Raw genomic sequence first — 13,929 nt, 5'->3', positions numbered from 1 at the left:
TATGAGGAAATGGCATGGACAACTGGAAACAGTTTGACTCTGTGCTTGGTCCCTGCTCTGTAGAGTGGCTTTAGTGCTTCAACCTGTGACTGAGCTGGTAAATGATGTTCCTGGGAGGTTGCACTAGGTAATATGGTCCATATGCATGCCCTATAAAGGGTTTTTTGACATTTAGGAATTCTCAAAATGTGCTCTACAGTGTAAGCCCATGAAGAGTAGAAAGAATAGGAATCAATCCAGAAGGTCTTGTGGATCAGGATAGCCATGTGTTCCCTCCTTTACCTGCTTCAGTCTCTGTTCAGATGGGCTCTTCTTAAGGAGGCTGTCACGCCTCTAAACCTTGACATCCTCTACTTCCTTCTCTGCATTATTCTTCTCCTTAGCATTTATCACCATCTAATTAATAATTCATTTTGCCAAAGATATTTATTTCGGTTTTTTTTTTCAGTTCTTTCCACTTGAATGTAAGTTCAACAAGGTCAGAGGGCAGAAATGTCTATCTGTTTCATTCTCTGCCATTTCCTCAATGCCTAGGATAGTGCCTGAGGCAAAGTCGGTGCTCAGTAAATAGTTATTGACTTACCTGTGTTCATCACACTATCAACAATGTTTTGAAAGCCATCACTAAGTTCAAAGGGCAGTGATAGCACCATTAATGAGGACAGGATGACTCCGTCCTGCCTGGAGGGGGAGAAAATCTATGGGGTTTGATTTCAGCTGACATCACAATGTGTTGGTCCATTTGGGCAGCTATAACAAATAATACCATAGACTAAGTAGCTTTTAACAATAGAAATTTTTTTCTCAAGGTTGTGGAGGCTGAAGTCCAAGATCAAGGTGCTGGCAAATTTGGTGTCTAGTTAGGGAAAGCTTCTGGCTCAGAGAAGGCCATTCTTTTTGCTGTGTCTGCTCCTAATACTATCATCTTGGGGGTTAGGATTTCAACATATGAATTTTGGGGGGACACAAATATTTAAACCACAGCACTCAGCCCTCAAAGGGCTAACATAAAGACCTGTGAACATAAAGCAAGCTTATGATGGAGACTTTCACTTTCTTCACAAATAAAAGCTGACCTGAAATATTTTTCCTCCTTTGCCAGAAAGTCATACCTCTCTGCTTATAAGAATCAGTCTAAGTGCTACAAAAACAAATTCCATGGGACACTGTCAATGTCAGCTTTGTAGAGAGAAGAGATCTACCTTGGTTTCTAAAAGCCATGAAGTTGAGTTGAACTGGAGTTGAAAATACAGTCTAAGAATGGCAGCTCTTAGACCACAGGGAAAGAAAATTCCTCAGCAGAAGAAAATTCCCACCTTGTACCTGTTCTTTGGGATCTCTTGTTGCCCAGGTTGTTAATTTTTAGCTGTAAGTCTGGTGTGGGAGAGTGTGTGGGTTTGGGTGGTAGAAGGTCTGCACAGAGCTGGTTCACCCTAGATTACCTAGGCTTATATTGCCAGAAAAGTAAGTGGTTATAATAAATTGTTACTGGATTTACACATGCACAGGAAATGTGACTACTAGCATGATTAGTCTATTGTGCTGGTGCTGAACATTTGCTTTCTATTCAATCCTGAAAAAGTCATCTTAATCCTGAAATGATGAAAACCTTCATTTCCCAAATTAGACAATCTATTCCTTAAACATGCGCGCATGCACACACACACACATACACACACGCAGCAAAACAAAACAGATGCCATAATTTCCAAGCCTTCCAGAACATGAATTCTATTTCCCTAGTAACCATTTGACAGTTTGAGCCTCCTCCTGCCATGCCAGGGTTCTGGGCTGGCTGCTCAGGGTCCTGGGGCACCCATCGTCAGGAGAAGCAGCCACTGTGAGACCCCCACCTTCCCTTGCACCTCATTCTTGGGGTGATAAGACGAAGGACGAATAGTTTGAGTACACATCATTGGCTGGACGCTGTTCTCTGTGCTTCAGGTATTCTCTCATCAGTTCTTCTCGATCATTCCAGGGTAGGGGTTAGATAATGTGCTTTTACAGTGAGGAAACTGAGGAAAGTAACTTCCCAAGGTCATATGGCCAAGAAACTAGAATATTCATCTAGCTCATCAGGCTCCAAAACTTGTATTCTAAACGTTGATATTAGGCTGCCTTCCATCCTTATTTTCACATAGTCCACATTCCTAACATCTCTTTTTAGAGGCACATTCCTTTATTAAAGGGGGATCTTGGCCAAAACATAAATATAATGAAGGGAGACGTGGAAGTGTTCTGACTGGAGGAGGACTGGGAGTGGGTGGGGTCTGTCTTGACTCCTCCCTCCACTATCATAACTCCGCCCTCCCTAAATCCATGCTTTATCAGCTTCCGTTTCTCTTCCCTCTAGTAAGTCCCTATTATTAGTCAATCCTCATTATTCATGGACACTCTGTATTTGCAGATTTGTCTAACTGCTAGCTGTTTTTGTAAACCCAGAATCTCTACCTGCAGGCTGTCATGGTATTTGTGGACACGCACGGAGTACTGCAGACTTTTTCAATCAGCCCGGGCGTTCCCAGCTGAGGTGGAACATGTTGATGAGCTGCCTTCTTGTTTCAGGAACTGTAAACAAGCCTTTGGGGTGGGGAGTAGGTCTACTTAGTGCTGTGTTTTTCAAATTTGTGTGCCCTTTAGAAAAAACATATATTTTTAAAAATATAATATACATTTATGTATATAATATGTATATTTAATATATATTATATAAAAAGTATATATATAAATATATTTTATATATATATATATAAGAGCACAGGCAGGCAGAGCAGCAGACAGAGGGAGAGGGAGAGGGAGAAGCAGGCTTCCAGCTGAGCAGGGAGCCTCACATGGGGCTCGATCCCAGGACCCTGAGATCATGACCTGACCCAAAGGCAGATAGATACTCAACTAACTGAGCCACCCAGGTGCCCCTCAGACTTTTGTGTTTTTTGTTGGTGATTGTGCTGTTTAAAATACCCCCAAAACAGTGCTGACATGCTAAGGTTCCCGAGAGCAAGAAGCCTGTGATGTGCCTCACAGAGAAAACACATGTTGAGTTTCATTCAGGCATGAGTTACAGCACTATAGGCTGTGAGGTCAGTGTTAATGAGCCCACTATATTAAATATATATAAAAAACATACATGTTAAATAAGGTATGTTTTAACAGAAGCACCCATAAAACAAGGTTATGTATTGATTAACTGACTAAAACGTTGTGACCAGACCAATTCCGTGTTTCCCCTAGGAGTCCCCAGCAATCTCTAATTCAGTGTTTGTGGCAACTTTATGCAATGCAAATACCATGAATAATGAGAAATGACTGTAGTTATTTATTGAGAGCCTCCTATAGGCCAAATAATGTGCTAGAACCTCATTTAAACTAACTACTCCTCAACAACTCTAAAAACCAAGTATCATCTCTAATTTATAGATAATAAAACTCAGGCCTAAATAATTGGCAATGTCATTAAGCAGGAGGGAGGTAAGCCAAGGCTGGATAGCATATGGTTCTGCTGTTCTCTTTGCTTTTTCCTCAGTTCATTTGTGGACAAATCCCAGGAGCCATTTGGTTCAGTCATATTCATGTCCCTGACTCCCACTGGATTTCTTTTCCATCGAATTGAACACAGTGCTCCCGAAAGCTTCTCTTCATTCTACAGCCACACAAATAGAAACCTTCCTATTGATTCTGGGATATATTTTTTTTTTTTTTGAGCCGAAGTGTTTTATTAAAAAGGTTCCTGAGTGAGTTTCCCACCATGTTTCTTTGCCAGCCATCTTGTGAGTTTCCAGGTGGCTGGCTTGTGAGAATGGAGGTTACTATGTCTCCCTGCTCCAAAGTGCTGGGGGCTACCACCATGACACTGCCCTGTCATTCAGCTCTGCTGGGGTTGCCTGTCAACCTTCCTTTCTTTCCTTCAGCTACCATCCACTGTCCCCGTGTTTGCTGTCTATGATCTGCCTCCAACTGTTACTCCCGGAGAGCAACTGTCTCCTTGTGGGTGGGCAGGGCCAGATCCTGGTATGGCAGCAGGTGAACAAGATGTGCTCCCAGATTGGGGTCTCCTCTTGGCTTTGAATGGTGTCTTTGTTACCAATGATCAGGTCCCCCAGGACCACACTTTTGTCCCTCATCTCACTCTCAGATTGAGGCCCCAGCTGATTCTCCACCCAGTGGTACTTCTCATCCAATTCATACTTCATCAGAGGGCTGTTGCAGATGAAAACTTCAGTGTCCAGCATGTTGTTCATCTCCTGCATGGTTTCCAAGGCTTCAGAGATTGGCTCCAAGTCTAGGAAAAAGCCTTGGGTTTCAGACACTTGCCACTTTGTCTGCTGGCTCCCGCCAAAGGGCTCAGTACTGCTCTTGGTTGAGGGAATCCAAGTTGCATTTCCAGTGCCACCTATGGCTCCCCTAGGAGGCTGTAGAAGATGCCCCACAGGAGGCTGGCCTTGAAGTTGGCCAGCACGCCATCCATGTCCACCAGTACCCACACAGGCCATGGGTGCCAGGTCTGGGAGGCCATGGAGGCTGGGATGGGGGGCTGGGCTAATTGTATAGAGAGCTATATGTTTGATGCTCCAGCCACATCCTCCTTCTCTTTTGTCCACATCTTCTTGCAGCTACTGGGATTTAAATCTCCAGGCAGAGCAAAAATATCCTTTAGTAGGAAAAAAGGCAAGGAATGGAGATGGTATGGACTTAGAGAAGCAAGAGCAAAATAGATTAAGGTGAAGAGAGAACAGGCAGCATTACTGGTTCAGAAGATGCTGTGGGAGCAAAGGGACAGACCAAGAATGGGAGCCCAGAGGAGTAGACCCTGAGATGCGCATGTAATTCATTATATTTTAAAATCATTTTCATGTCTAAATCTCATTTTCATATCACAGCCACTCTGTGTATGTATGCAGAAGACACATTTTTTCTACTTTACTGATGAGAAAACTGAGGCATGAAAAGCTGTAGCAATTTACTCTAGGTCGCAAAATTCCCTTTTATTCCGTGTTCAGAATGGACTATTTATAATCACACAGCAAAATTCAGAAATTGCTTTCCTGATATTTCAAATTTTAAACCAGTATCATGAACAGTCCATTAAGAAGGAAAGATATTTTCCCTTATTTTATACTTGAACCATATAGCTATTTCAATATTTTTTTTCTTAACCACAATTTCTCTAAATTTCATTGTTCATGTTGAAGCATTTGACTAAAATATAGCAAAACTACTGTGCCTTTCAAGGGGGTCAAAATGTTTTCTGTGGATGGAAACGTGTCATGTGAATAAAGATGAAAGGACCTTTGTTGTACTCCTCTTCTGGGAATCTTTTTAGGGATATTACTAAAGTCAAGAATAGATCAGAAATGAAGAAAAGATGGGAATAAAAGAATAGCTTTCATGGAAAATTGAAATAATTCCTTTTAAAGTTCACAATTTCCACCCTGATGATAGATCCCCAGCCTTGCAGGATGGGTTCTTCCTAGATATAAAGGTGACAGCCACGAGAGGATTTTGATGCAACTGTGATTGATGTCAGCAGGGCCAGGCAGTGATACTTTATTACAAATTTAATGGACATTTATTAAGCTGATTCAATGGGAGCAGCCCTGGGCTAGATGGGGCTGAGAGATACAAAAGGAAGATGCAATCTATGAAGGTCTGGGGGACCAGTTAGGGATCGAAATTCCACTGATTTGAGTTGTTATATACTCATTCCATGCCAGGAGTGCTCAACATCATCATTTTGTGTCTGCCTCTCACAAGCCCGGACTGGAACAGCATGATTCTCCCTCATGCAAGGTGAGAATATGTGGAGAGATTCGGTGACTTCCCCAGGGAAGCTCTTGTCACTCACCTAGACAGGAAGTAGCTAGAGGATGACGGAGGCACAGCCTAAAGTTGGGACACATGTCTAAGATGCAGATTTATGCTTTCATCCATGATACAGGAAGTCTATGCTTCATAGAGAAGTCAAAACATGAACATTTCAGTGCTTTTTTAATAAGTGAAATGGTTGTGGAAATATTTGCAAGGAGGAAACATCTTTTTAGTAGAGAAGAGTCCTTGGCTAGTTGACAGAACTTTTTCTTTCTTGGGTTAAATGTAGTCACTTCTATTATATCCTGAAGCATCTGGCTCTCCCGGTAAAGACATGTGAGCACTGCCACAGGCCTGGAATGTCTCAAGAGGGTAAGAATAGCCTACAATGAGAGATGACTCCTGCTGTCTTCTGGTCACTGCAGTTGTCAAGAATGCTTTGCCTCAGAGGCAAACAGCTCAGGGCCGCCTCAGCTCGGAGACAGAAAACTGACCTCCCATTCCTGAGCTCGAAGCTTTCCATTTATATCTGCAGCTCTCACCTTTAAGTCTTTTGTAGAGAAGATACATTTATTCCTGCAAAGATTTGCCACCTTCTTGGAGAATACAGCCTTCCGACGTCTCCAGCAGCCTTGGGTCTGCAACACTCGGGAAAGATGGAACGTCTGGACCTGCTGGGATTCCTTCTTATCACCGTCAACTGCAACATGACCATTGTGGGTGAGTGTAAGGAAACAGCTCCAAAGCTCTTGTATTTTTGTTTTCATCACTTTGCCTGGCCTGTTTGTTGCTGGAAGAAAGGGAGCTGTGTACTCAAGCTTTCTTTTATGGCTCCCCAGTTCCGCCATCATTTAAGGAAGTCTTGGATGTGTGTGTTCTCTCCTGGGGGCTTTCTCACTGATACTTGGGTGCTGAGCCCAAAGACTGAAGCAAGTGGAAGGAGTATCTTTGAGTACCTTTTCTCTGACTACCTGATCAGGAGAAGGAACAGTGCAGTAAAAATTAAAGAGAAATCAATGCCTTGATTATACTTCCTTCTTGTGCATCTTTTTCCTTGAAGCTTAACTTGCAAGGATTAGTCATTTCTCTTGTGCAGTTTCAGCCAAATCCAAATTTTAGTTTATTTTTTAAAAAGAAAGTAATAAATATTTCTGAGTTTGAGGCAGATGTGTCAAGTTTTTAGAGAAGTATGGATATCTTAGAAAAAAGACTTGAGAAGGGGCACCTGTGTGGCTCAGTCGGTTGAGCTCTGGTCACAGTCCCGGGGTCCTAGGATCGAGCTCCACATCAGGCTCCCTGCCAAATGGAGTCTGCTTCTCCTTCGGCCTGCCGCTCCCCCTGCTTGTGCTCTCTTACTATCTTGTCTATCAAAATGATACAATAAAACATTAAAAAAAAACTTGAGAAAAGGATTACAATATGCCTATGATGTGGTTGAAATTTTTCTTACTCATTATCTTGTAGAATTTAAACAAAATCAACTTGGTCTTACAAATTTAAGTCAATGACTTGATCACATAATGCTATTCTTTGAGCTTAACTGCCTTTATTTATGATAGAGTTTTTTCTGATGTCAGGTGATGTTTTCTGTATCGTGTCACAAAATATTTACAGATTATTTTAACTGAGCCTTGGCCGTCTTCCAAAAGAGTTAACCTGTAACATGAAAATAGGACTTTGATGTTATTTTGACTTCCTAGGTTAATCTAATTTATTCATGGTAAATTGAAGAAAGAGGAACATCCTTATTTCATAATAACCGTAATAGAGGAAAATAAATTCTGAATCATTGAAAAATCTGAGAAGTTGAATGTCGTTAAGGAAATCTGATTTCAAGGACCATAAAGCAACAATTAAATAAAGATCTTCTGGACCAAAATAAAGATGACTGAACTATAATTAGTAGCTTGTATTTGCTACACACAGTTACACAAATGTGCTAACATTCTTTAGAAAGCTTATTATCTGCAGAGAGTAAGATCTTATTTACATCATTAATTTGCTTAGCTCAACTTTCTTTCTAGAACTTTCAGTCCAGGAGACATTACCAAAAGTCTGAACTAGTGGAGTCAGATCAAACATCTTTGACTCTAATGCTTCTTTAAAATCTGTCAGTCTCAAAGCATTTTACAAACAACTAGTTCTGCACAGTGTCTGACACATTGCACGGCCTCTGGAAATACTTGGGAGATGAGCTAACTAGCCCCTGTTGCGGGGACTAAAATACATGCTTATTGACTTCTCAGTTCTCCAGTCCCACCCCTGTAAATAATTCAAAACTGTTGTTGGAAGGGAATATGTTTGTATGCTGGTGATGGTGCCCTTCCTGCTTCCTCCTTTCTAGGGAAGATCTGGCTTATCTTCATGGTACTGCTGAGGATGGTGGTGATCATCTTGGCAGGCTCCCCCGTCTACCAGGATGAGCAGGAGAGGTTTGTGTGTAACACTCTGCAGCCGGGATGCGCCAATGTTTGCTACGACATCTTCTCTCCGGTGTCCCACCTGCGGTTCTGGCTGATCCAGAGCGTGTCTGTCCTCCTCCCTTCTGCCATTTTCAGTGTCTACGTGCTCCACAGAGGGGCCGTGCTCGCCGCCCGTGGACTCTGTAGGCCAGATGGCGGTCCCATCCACCCTGAGCCCTGTGACCAGAGCCCTGGGGACAGGCCCCGCCCTCCGCCCTGCAGGGAGCCCTGCCGCCTGACAGTGCCGGACTTCTCCTCCAGCTACATCGTCCACCTCTTCCTTCGGGTGCTGACCGAGGCAGCTTTTGGTGCCTCGCATTACCTCCTCTTTGGATTCTTGGTCCCCAAGAGATTCTCTTGCACCCACGCTCCCTGCACCAGTGTGGTGGACTGTTACGTCTCCCGGCCCACGGAGAAGTCCATTATGATGCTTTTCATGTGGGCGGTCAGTGCGCTTTCCCTGCTGCTCAGTGTGGCTGACCTCCTCTGCAGCGTTCGTGGGAGGACGAGCAGGGGCGGGGGCCCCGCAAAGGATCCCCTGGGCCATACCACCGGCCACCCGCTGTCCCGGAGCCTGGGCGCTAGGTCGGGTCCGATGGCCGGCAACGGTGCGTGGGTGGAGGAGGGGGCGCCCATCCACCCCGGCCTGTGGACTGGAGCGGAGGGTGCCGACAGCCCCAGTGGGAAGTCCGCTGTGTCGGGGCGGATGGGGCTTCCGGATGAAGATGAGAGCGAGGTGCTGTCCTCTGCCAGCGAGAAGCTGGCCACGGCTTGCAAAGAGCCCGGGAGTAGGGCAAAGGCGGAGGCCTCCCAGGACCCCAGGGTCGAGGGTCCCACAAGGTCAGAGGAGCATCTCTTAGTGTCTCGGAGCCGGTTGGGCCGGCGCTATCCATCCGGTCAGCTACAGCCCCCCGACGGGCTCGCCAACTCCAGATCCAGAAAGTCTGAGTGGGTCTGAAGAGGGAGTGCCAGGCAGCCCCGGGGTGCCCTGTCCTGTCCAAACGGACACGTGGCCCACGAAGATGCAGATTCACTTTGGCCTGTGTGAAAGCTAATCCTCTAGGTTCCGAGAGAACATCCACAGGCAGAAAGGCGAGCGGGCATGGGACACATGGACATCGCGGGAGACTAACCTCCTCGAGACACAGATTGATTTAGATGACAATTTCTCTTGACAAAAGCACTTCACATTGTGCTTTTGACAATGTGACTGGAAGCTAAAATGATTAATTGGAGAGTGTCAGGGGATGGATGAGGCTACGCTCTGTTTTTTTTTTTTTTTTTTTTTTTTTTTTTTACCATAGTATGTGCTTAATTTAAGTGTGTTGTCTTCCATTAATAGAACTCATTAATATTTTCATGTTTTCCGGTGAGTTATTATGAAGTATTAATTTTGTTTTTCTGTTTGGATAAAAGAGGCATTTGATATGCATGTTATCAATAAAGAGATATTAGTTTAACTTCTCCCCACGCCTTTATTAAAATTTGTGATGGAATTGTAGTATCATACCTCACATTGTTATAGGAGAAATGAGAAATATGGAAAACATGGCTCCTAAACAATTGAGGATTTGGGAGGAGTCCTCTTAGATGTTTTTGCTTGTGAGTATAAGGTGCCCGGGACCGCTGGGTTCCCCTGGTGCTTGCTGTTCCTGTGTGTGTGCTAAGTGGCTGGTCCTCACTGACGTGAGGGAGCACATTTTTGTTTGCTTTATTTTTAATTTTTAATTGAACTGTAGTTGACCTAGAGGAGGCATTTGCGCCGTTGGTGAGGGGAGGTAGAGTTGTTACATGTATTCCAGTCTGGGCTTCGTCTGTGTCCTTTAGACAGCCGTACAGCTAAGGCTGTCCGAGAGGCTTCATGTTCCAGTGGAGCAGATGAGAAACGCTGTTAGTGTTGTGGCCTCGCAGTCCGTGTTCCTGTTTTTTGGGAAACAGAAAACTGCCTCATGTCTGGAGATGAGCTTCCCAGAAGCACTTCCCTACGCTTCTCAGTTGCTCTGGTTTGGGTCTAGGAGCTGCCCAAGTTAGAGGTGACTTTTGTGAGGGACTTAGGGTCGCCTTTAACTGCCACACAGATGGACACAGTGTAGCCGAAAGAGCTACTGTGGGGCAGGATAAACCTGCTTACCTTATCAAGAGAGGAGGAAGAGCCATCTGGATATACTCAACACAAAATGGCTAAGGACAAGGAATTGCCGTTCACTCCAGCAAATAATAAAAAGGTGAACTGATGCACTCATGAACCCAATGGCCACTTGTAGGCGTTCTGAAGGACTTCGACAATAAAACGTCTGCCAGGATGGAGAATAACATCCTTTTTGATAAATCCACAGGATGTCAAAGCAATCGGTTAAGACCTAAATCATCCCAAATCCGTTTTGGCATAAAACTATTTGAATGAATGTGCCTGTTTTTAATATATGCAGTACATCTCTCCTCTGACTCCATTCTCTGGAAGCAGTAAGCCATGATTCAGACTCCTTTCTTCAATATGTAGTTCAATGTCAGGTACATAGCAAGTGCTCAATAAACGTGATTTTTTTTTTAAATAAATGTGATTTTTTGAGTCTAATATTCCTAAAGCATTCAGGGGAAAATTTGGTTCTTGTCCCTTGCCACATGCAATTCTGGTGGACCTCCCAAGTTTGGGCACAGTTTTAGAGATATAAGAACTCTCTAGCACTTCATTATTATTTAAAAATAAGTTTCACAGGTCTTTCAAGCCCCCAGTATTAGCCTTGATCATACTGAGTGACGAAATCCACTCAACACATGGGGGTGGTGTGTGTCCATGCAGGGTACCTGGACAGCAGCTGGGAAAGCAAGGTGGTAAGGGCTGAGCTGAGGTTGCCTCTTGGCCGTGTGCCCAGAGACAACAGGGCAGAGCACGTCTGTGTTCTTTCTCTTGCTGGAGTCTATGCTCAAGTTTGGGTTTGCAAGCAAGTGTGATTTTATTTGGGTGGCACTGGGAAAGGCTGCTTTTGCCTGTCTGCTGATGTCCAAAATCCCACTATCAGAGAAATGACTTCAGGGAAATGTTTTCATGGAAAACTGTAAATACTATTCAGAGCAATAGGTACCAACAGAGAAGGGGAGAGGTGAGAAGCCAAGGGGAGGATATCTGGGTTCTCATCCCATATCCACACTACCTGGCAGGTCACTTCATAGCTCTGGGTCTCAGTTTCCTTCTCTGCAGGAAGAGGAACCTAGACTAGATGATTCCTTATGGGTCCACACATTTAGAAATTTGCCGATGCCGTGTGTTGTGTAGAGCTGTCATTTTAACAATAAGGGTTTATTCACTAGACCCTTCCATTCTGCTAAATGCCTAAGCACGGGTTTTGAGAAGTTGAAAATGATGGTAAGAACAGGACAGGATGAGTCTCCGAGGAGGGGAAGCTAAGCAAGGGCGTTAGTTCAGTTGCTTGGATGTACTAGGGCTGGAGAGAAGAAAAACGAGGTGCCAAGTCTGAATAGAACTGACAGAATTGGGCCTAGAACCCAAGCCCCTTGAACTTTTGGACTGTCCTCTTAATTTTAAATAAGATTTAAATTATTAATTTAATTTTAAATTAAATTTAAATAAATAGATAAATAAAATTGAATTTTAAATTAATTTAATTTTAATTTTAAATACTTTTAAATAAGTCATTTTAAATAAGAAGGGATCTTAGTTGGTTTAAATGTCTGCCCGTGTGCCTGGTTGTAGTGGAGTTCTTTCGTGTTTGCTCAGTAAGAAAGGCTCATTAGATATTGTCTAACTTTCCAGGAACTTTGATTCAGAAATCTTGTCAGCTAGCGTCCAGGTGATTCTCAGGTGGTCTGGCAGTGACGGGAGCCCACTGGTGGAATCCAAACTCCGAATCCACACGTATTGCAGCTGGCTGGCTGTGGAGACAAACGCAAAAGCAAGCTCGTGAAGATCAATGAGATTATGCTCGTGTTTACTCAAGAAAAGTATTATTTACAGAATTAATAAATGTGACTCCCTTTTTCTAGGATGTTGCAATCTAATGTGAGAACCTATTACGAATTTTCTGAGTGTAAATTTGGTTTCAGGCAAGAAACGAGGAGGAGGGTGGTGTTTTGCTGATGAAGACAGGGGGCATCTAGGCTTCTCAGACACAGACTTGCCGAATGTCTCCTGCGAAGGAGATGCTGCCCCCCTACTTCCGCGCCCCCCCCCAACTGGAGCATTTCAGGGGCAGGGGCAGCTGTGGAGCCTGTAAATCCTGCCAGCTGCATTTCGGTTGTGCTCTAGGATAAATGTTCCCTAGAAACCAAACAGATGTCTCCTCCCAACCCCCACCCGACCATTGGAAATGTATGTATATATATTTTTCCTTTCTCCTGTCAATCATAGAACAAATCTTTTCCTCAGGGAACTTTCTCTCTGTGTTGTAACCTCAGAGAGTGAGTGGCAGACAATAGAACTGAAAGAAGTGACTTAATTTTCTCATAAGCCAAACTTGGATGAAATGAGTTTCATGGAGAATTCAGGAAATTAAAAGTCAAATGCAAGAACTAGATTTATTAAGAAGAGTTTCCTCCCTCTCCAGACAGGCAGGGTGGAGGCATGACATGTTTAAAATACTGAGTGATTATAAAGAGTGTTCCTGCCTGACCATGACATTGATTGGCCATTCATTTCCTTGGCCATATTAAAGCTGAAAGACTCCTCGGGCTGTCACCTGTGTGTCACTGGTCCTGTTTCTCTCCCTCCAAACCTCCACCCCTCCTCTAGCGGTGCTTCCTGTTCCTCACACAGCCCCTGACTGTTTTATCAATAGACTGAGACATCAGATTTCACATCAAATAAGCTACGTTGATAAACTAGTATTTACTGAGTATCGCCTCTGTACCTAGCGTTAAATCTCTTGCTTCTGTTTCTTTCTAGGAAGCTAAAAAAACCTTATCATGTCACAGGTCAGCAAATTGGTGGGAAGGAATTCTAGCAAAATGTCATTGTTTCAGTACCACTGTTCAAACAACTCCTCCAATTCCTGTCAACTTTCATTTTCTCAGTGCTGAACTGGGCACTTAGAAGGACAGCCTTAAGTTGTGGGCTTTGTTGGGAAGCTCAGATGAGAGAGAGTGGGTGTGGAAGCCCCCTGAGACAGACTTGTCTGTCACAGGAAGGTGTTCCTTGGGCAGTGAACTGGTCCATGTTTGACAGAGCACACCAAACAGGTCTCTCCAGGAATCTGTGATCGTATAATATTTGCATGAGGAGAAAGATGTTCACAGACCTAGGAATGTTCCCAACCTTCTCCCCACAGCCTTTCTTACCAACACAGGCCTCTCTTGGACCATATTTAGGATGCAATATTTATGGATGCAAAAATGTTAATTTATTTCTGGTGGTACCTCTTGACTATTTCCATACTTCTCTATGTTTGTTTGCTTCTAGCTGCCCAGAAAAAGCAGGATTTGGGAACTCTAAGCAGCAGGTCTGGGAATTGTATGAGTTTACTTTGGATAACAGAGGAGGTGATAAATTAAGGATAATGAAGAAATTGTGGACAATCTGGCCTCATGGGAAGGAGATAATTTAAAAAGACAACAAGTCATCCCCTTGGGTTAAGATGCAGTCCCTTATTTCTAATTAAATTTCTTTATTTTGCCCACAAGTGTCAGATTGCCCTTCACCCTGACTTTT

At 43.7% G+C, this 13,929-nt stretch overlaps 1 protein-coding gene across 1 annotated transcript; it reads left to right on the top strand.

Moving 5' to 3' along the window:
* Positions 1-6,461: 6,461 nt before the first annotated feature.
* GJD4 (gap junction protein delta 4) lies at positions 6,462-12,190 on the top strand (the record flags this gene model as incomplete). The annotated part of the gene is made up of 4 exons (XM_080810295.1): positions 6,462-6,525; positions 8,150-9,219; positions 10,095-10,270; positions 12,040-12,190. The coding sequence occupies 4 exons, from the start codon at positions 6,462-6,464 to the stop codon at positions 12,188-12,190; spliced, it is 1,461 nt and encodes a 486-aa protein (XP_080666421.1).
* Positions 12,191-13,929: the final 1,739 nt, after the last annotated feature.

Source organism: Martes martes (genome assembly GCF_963455335.1).
Source record: "Martes martes genome assembly, chromosome: 8".
Lineage (NCBI taxonomy): Eukaryota > Metazoa > Chordata > Mammalia > Carnivora > Mustelidae > Martes > Martes martes.
The sequence above is the reverse complement of the archived record's forward strand: the minus strand, read 5'-3'. Positions and strand labels throughout refer to the sequence as shown.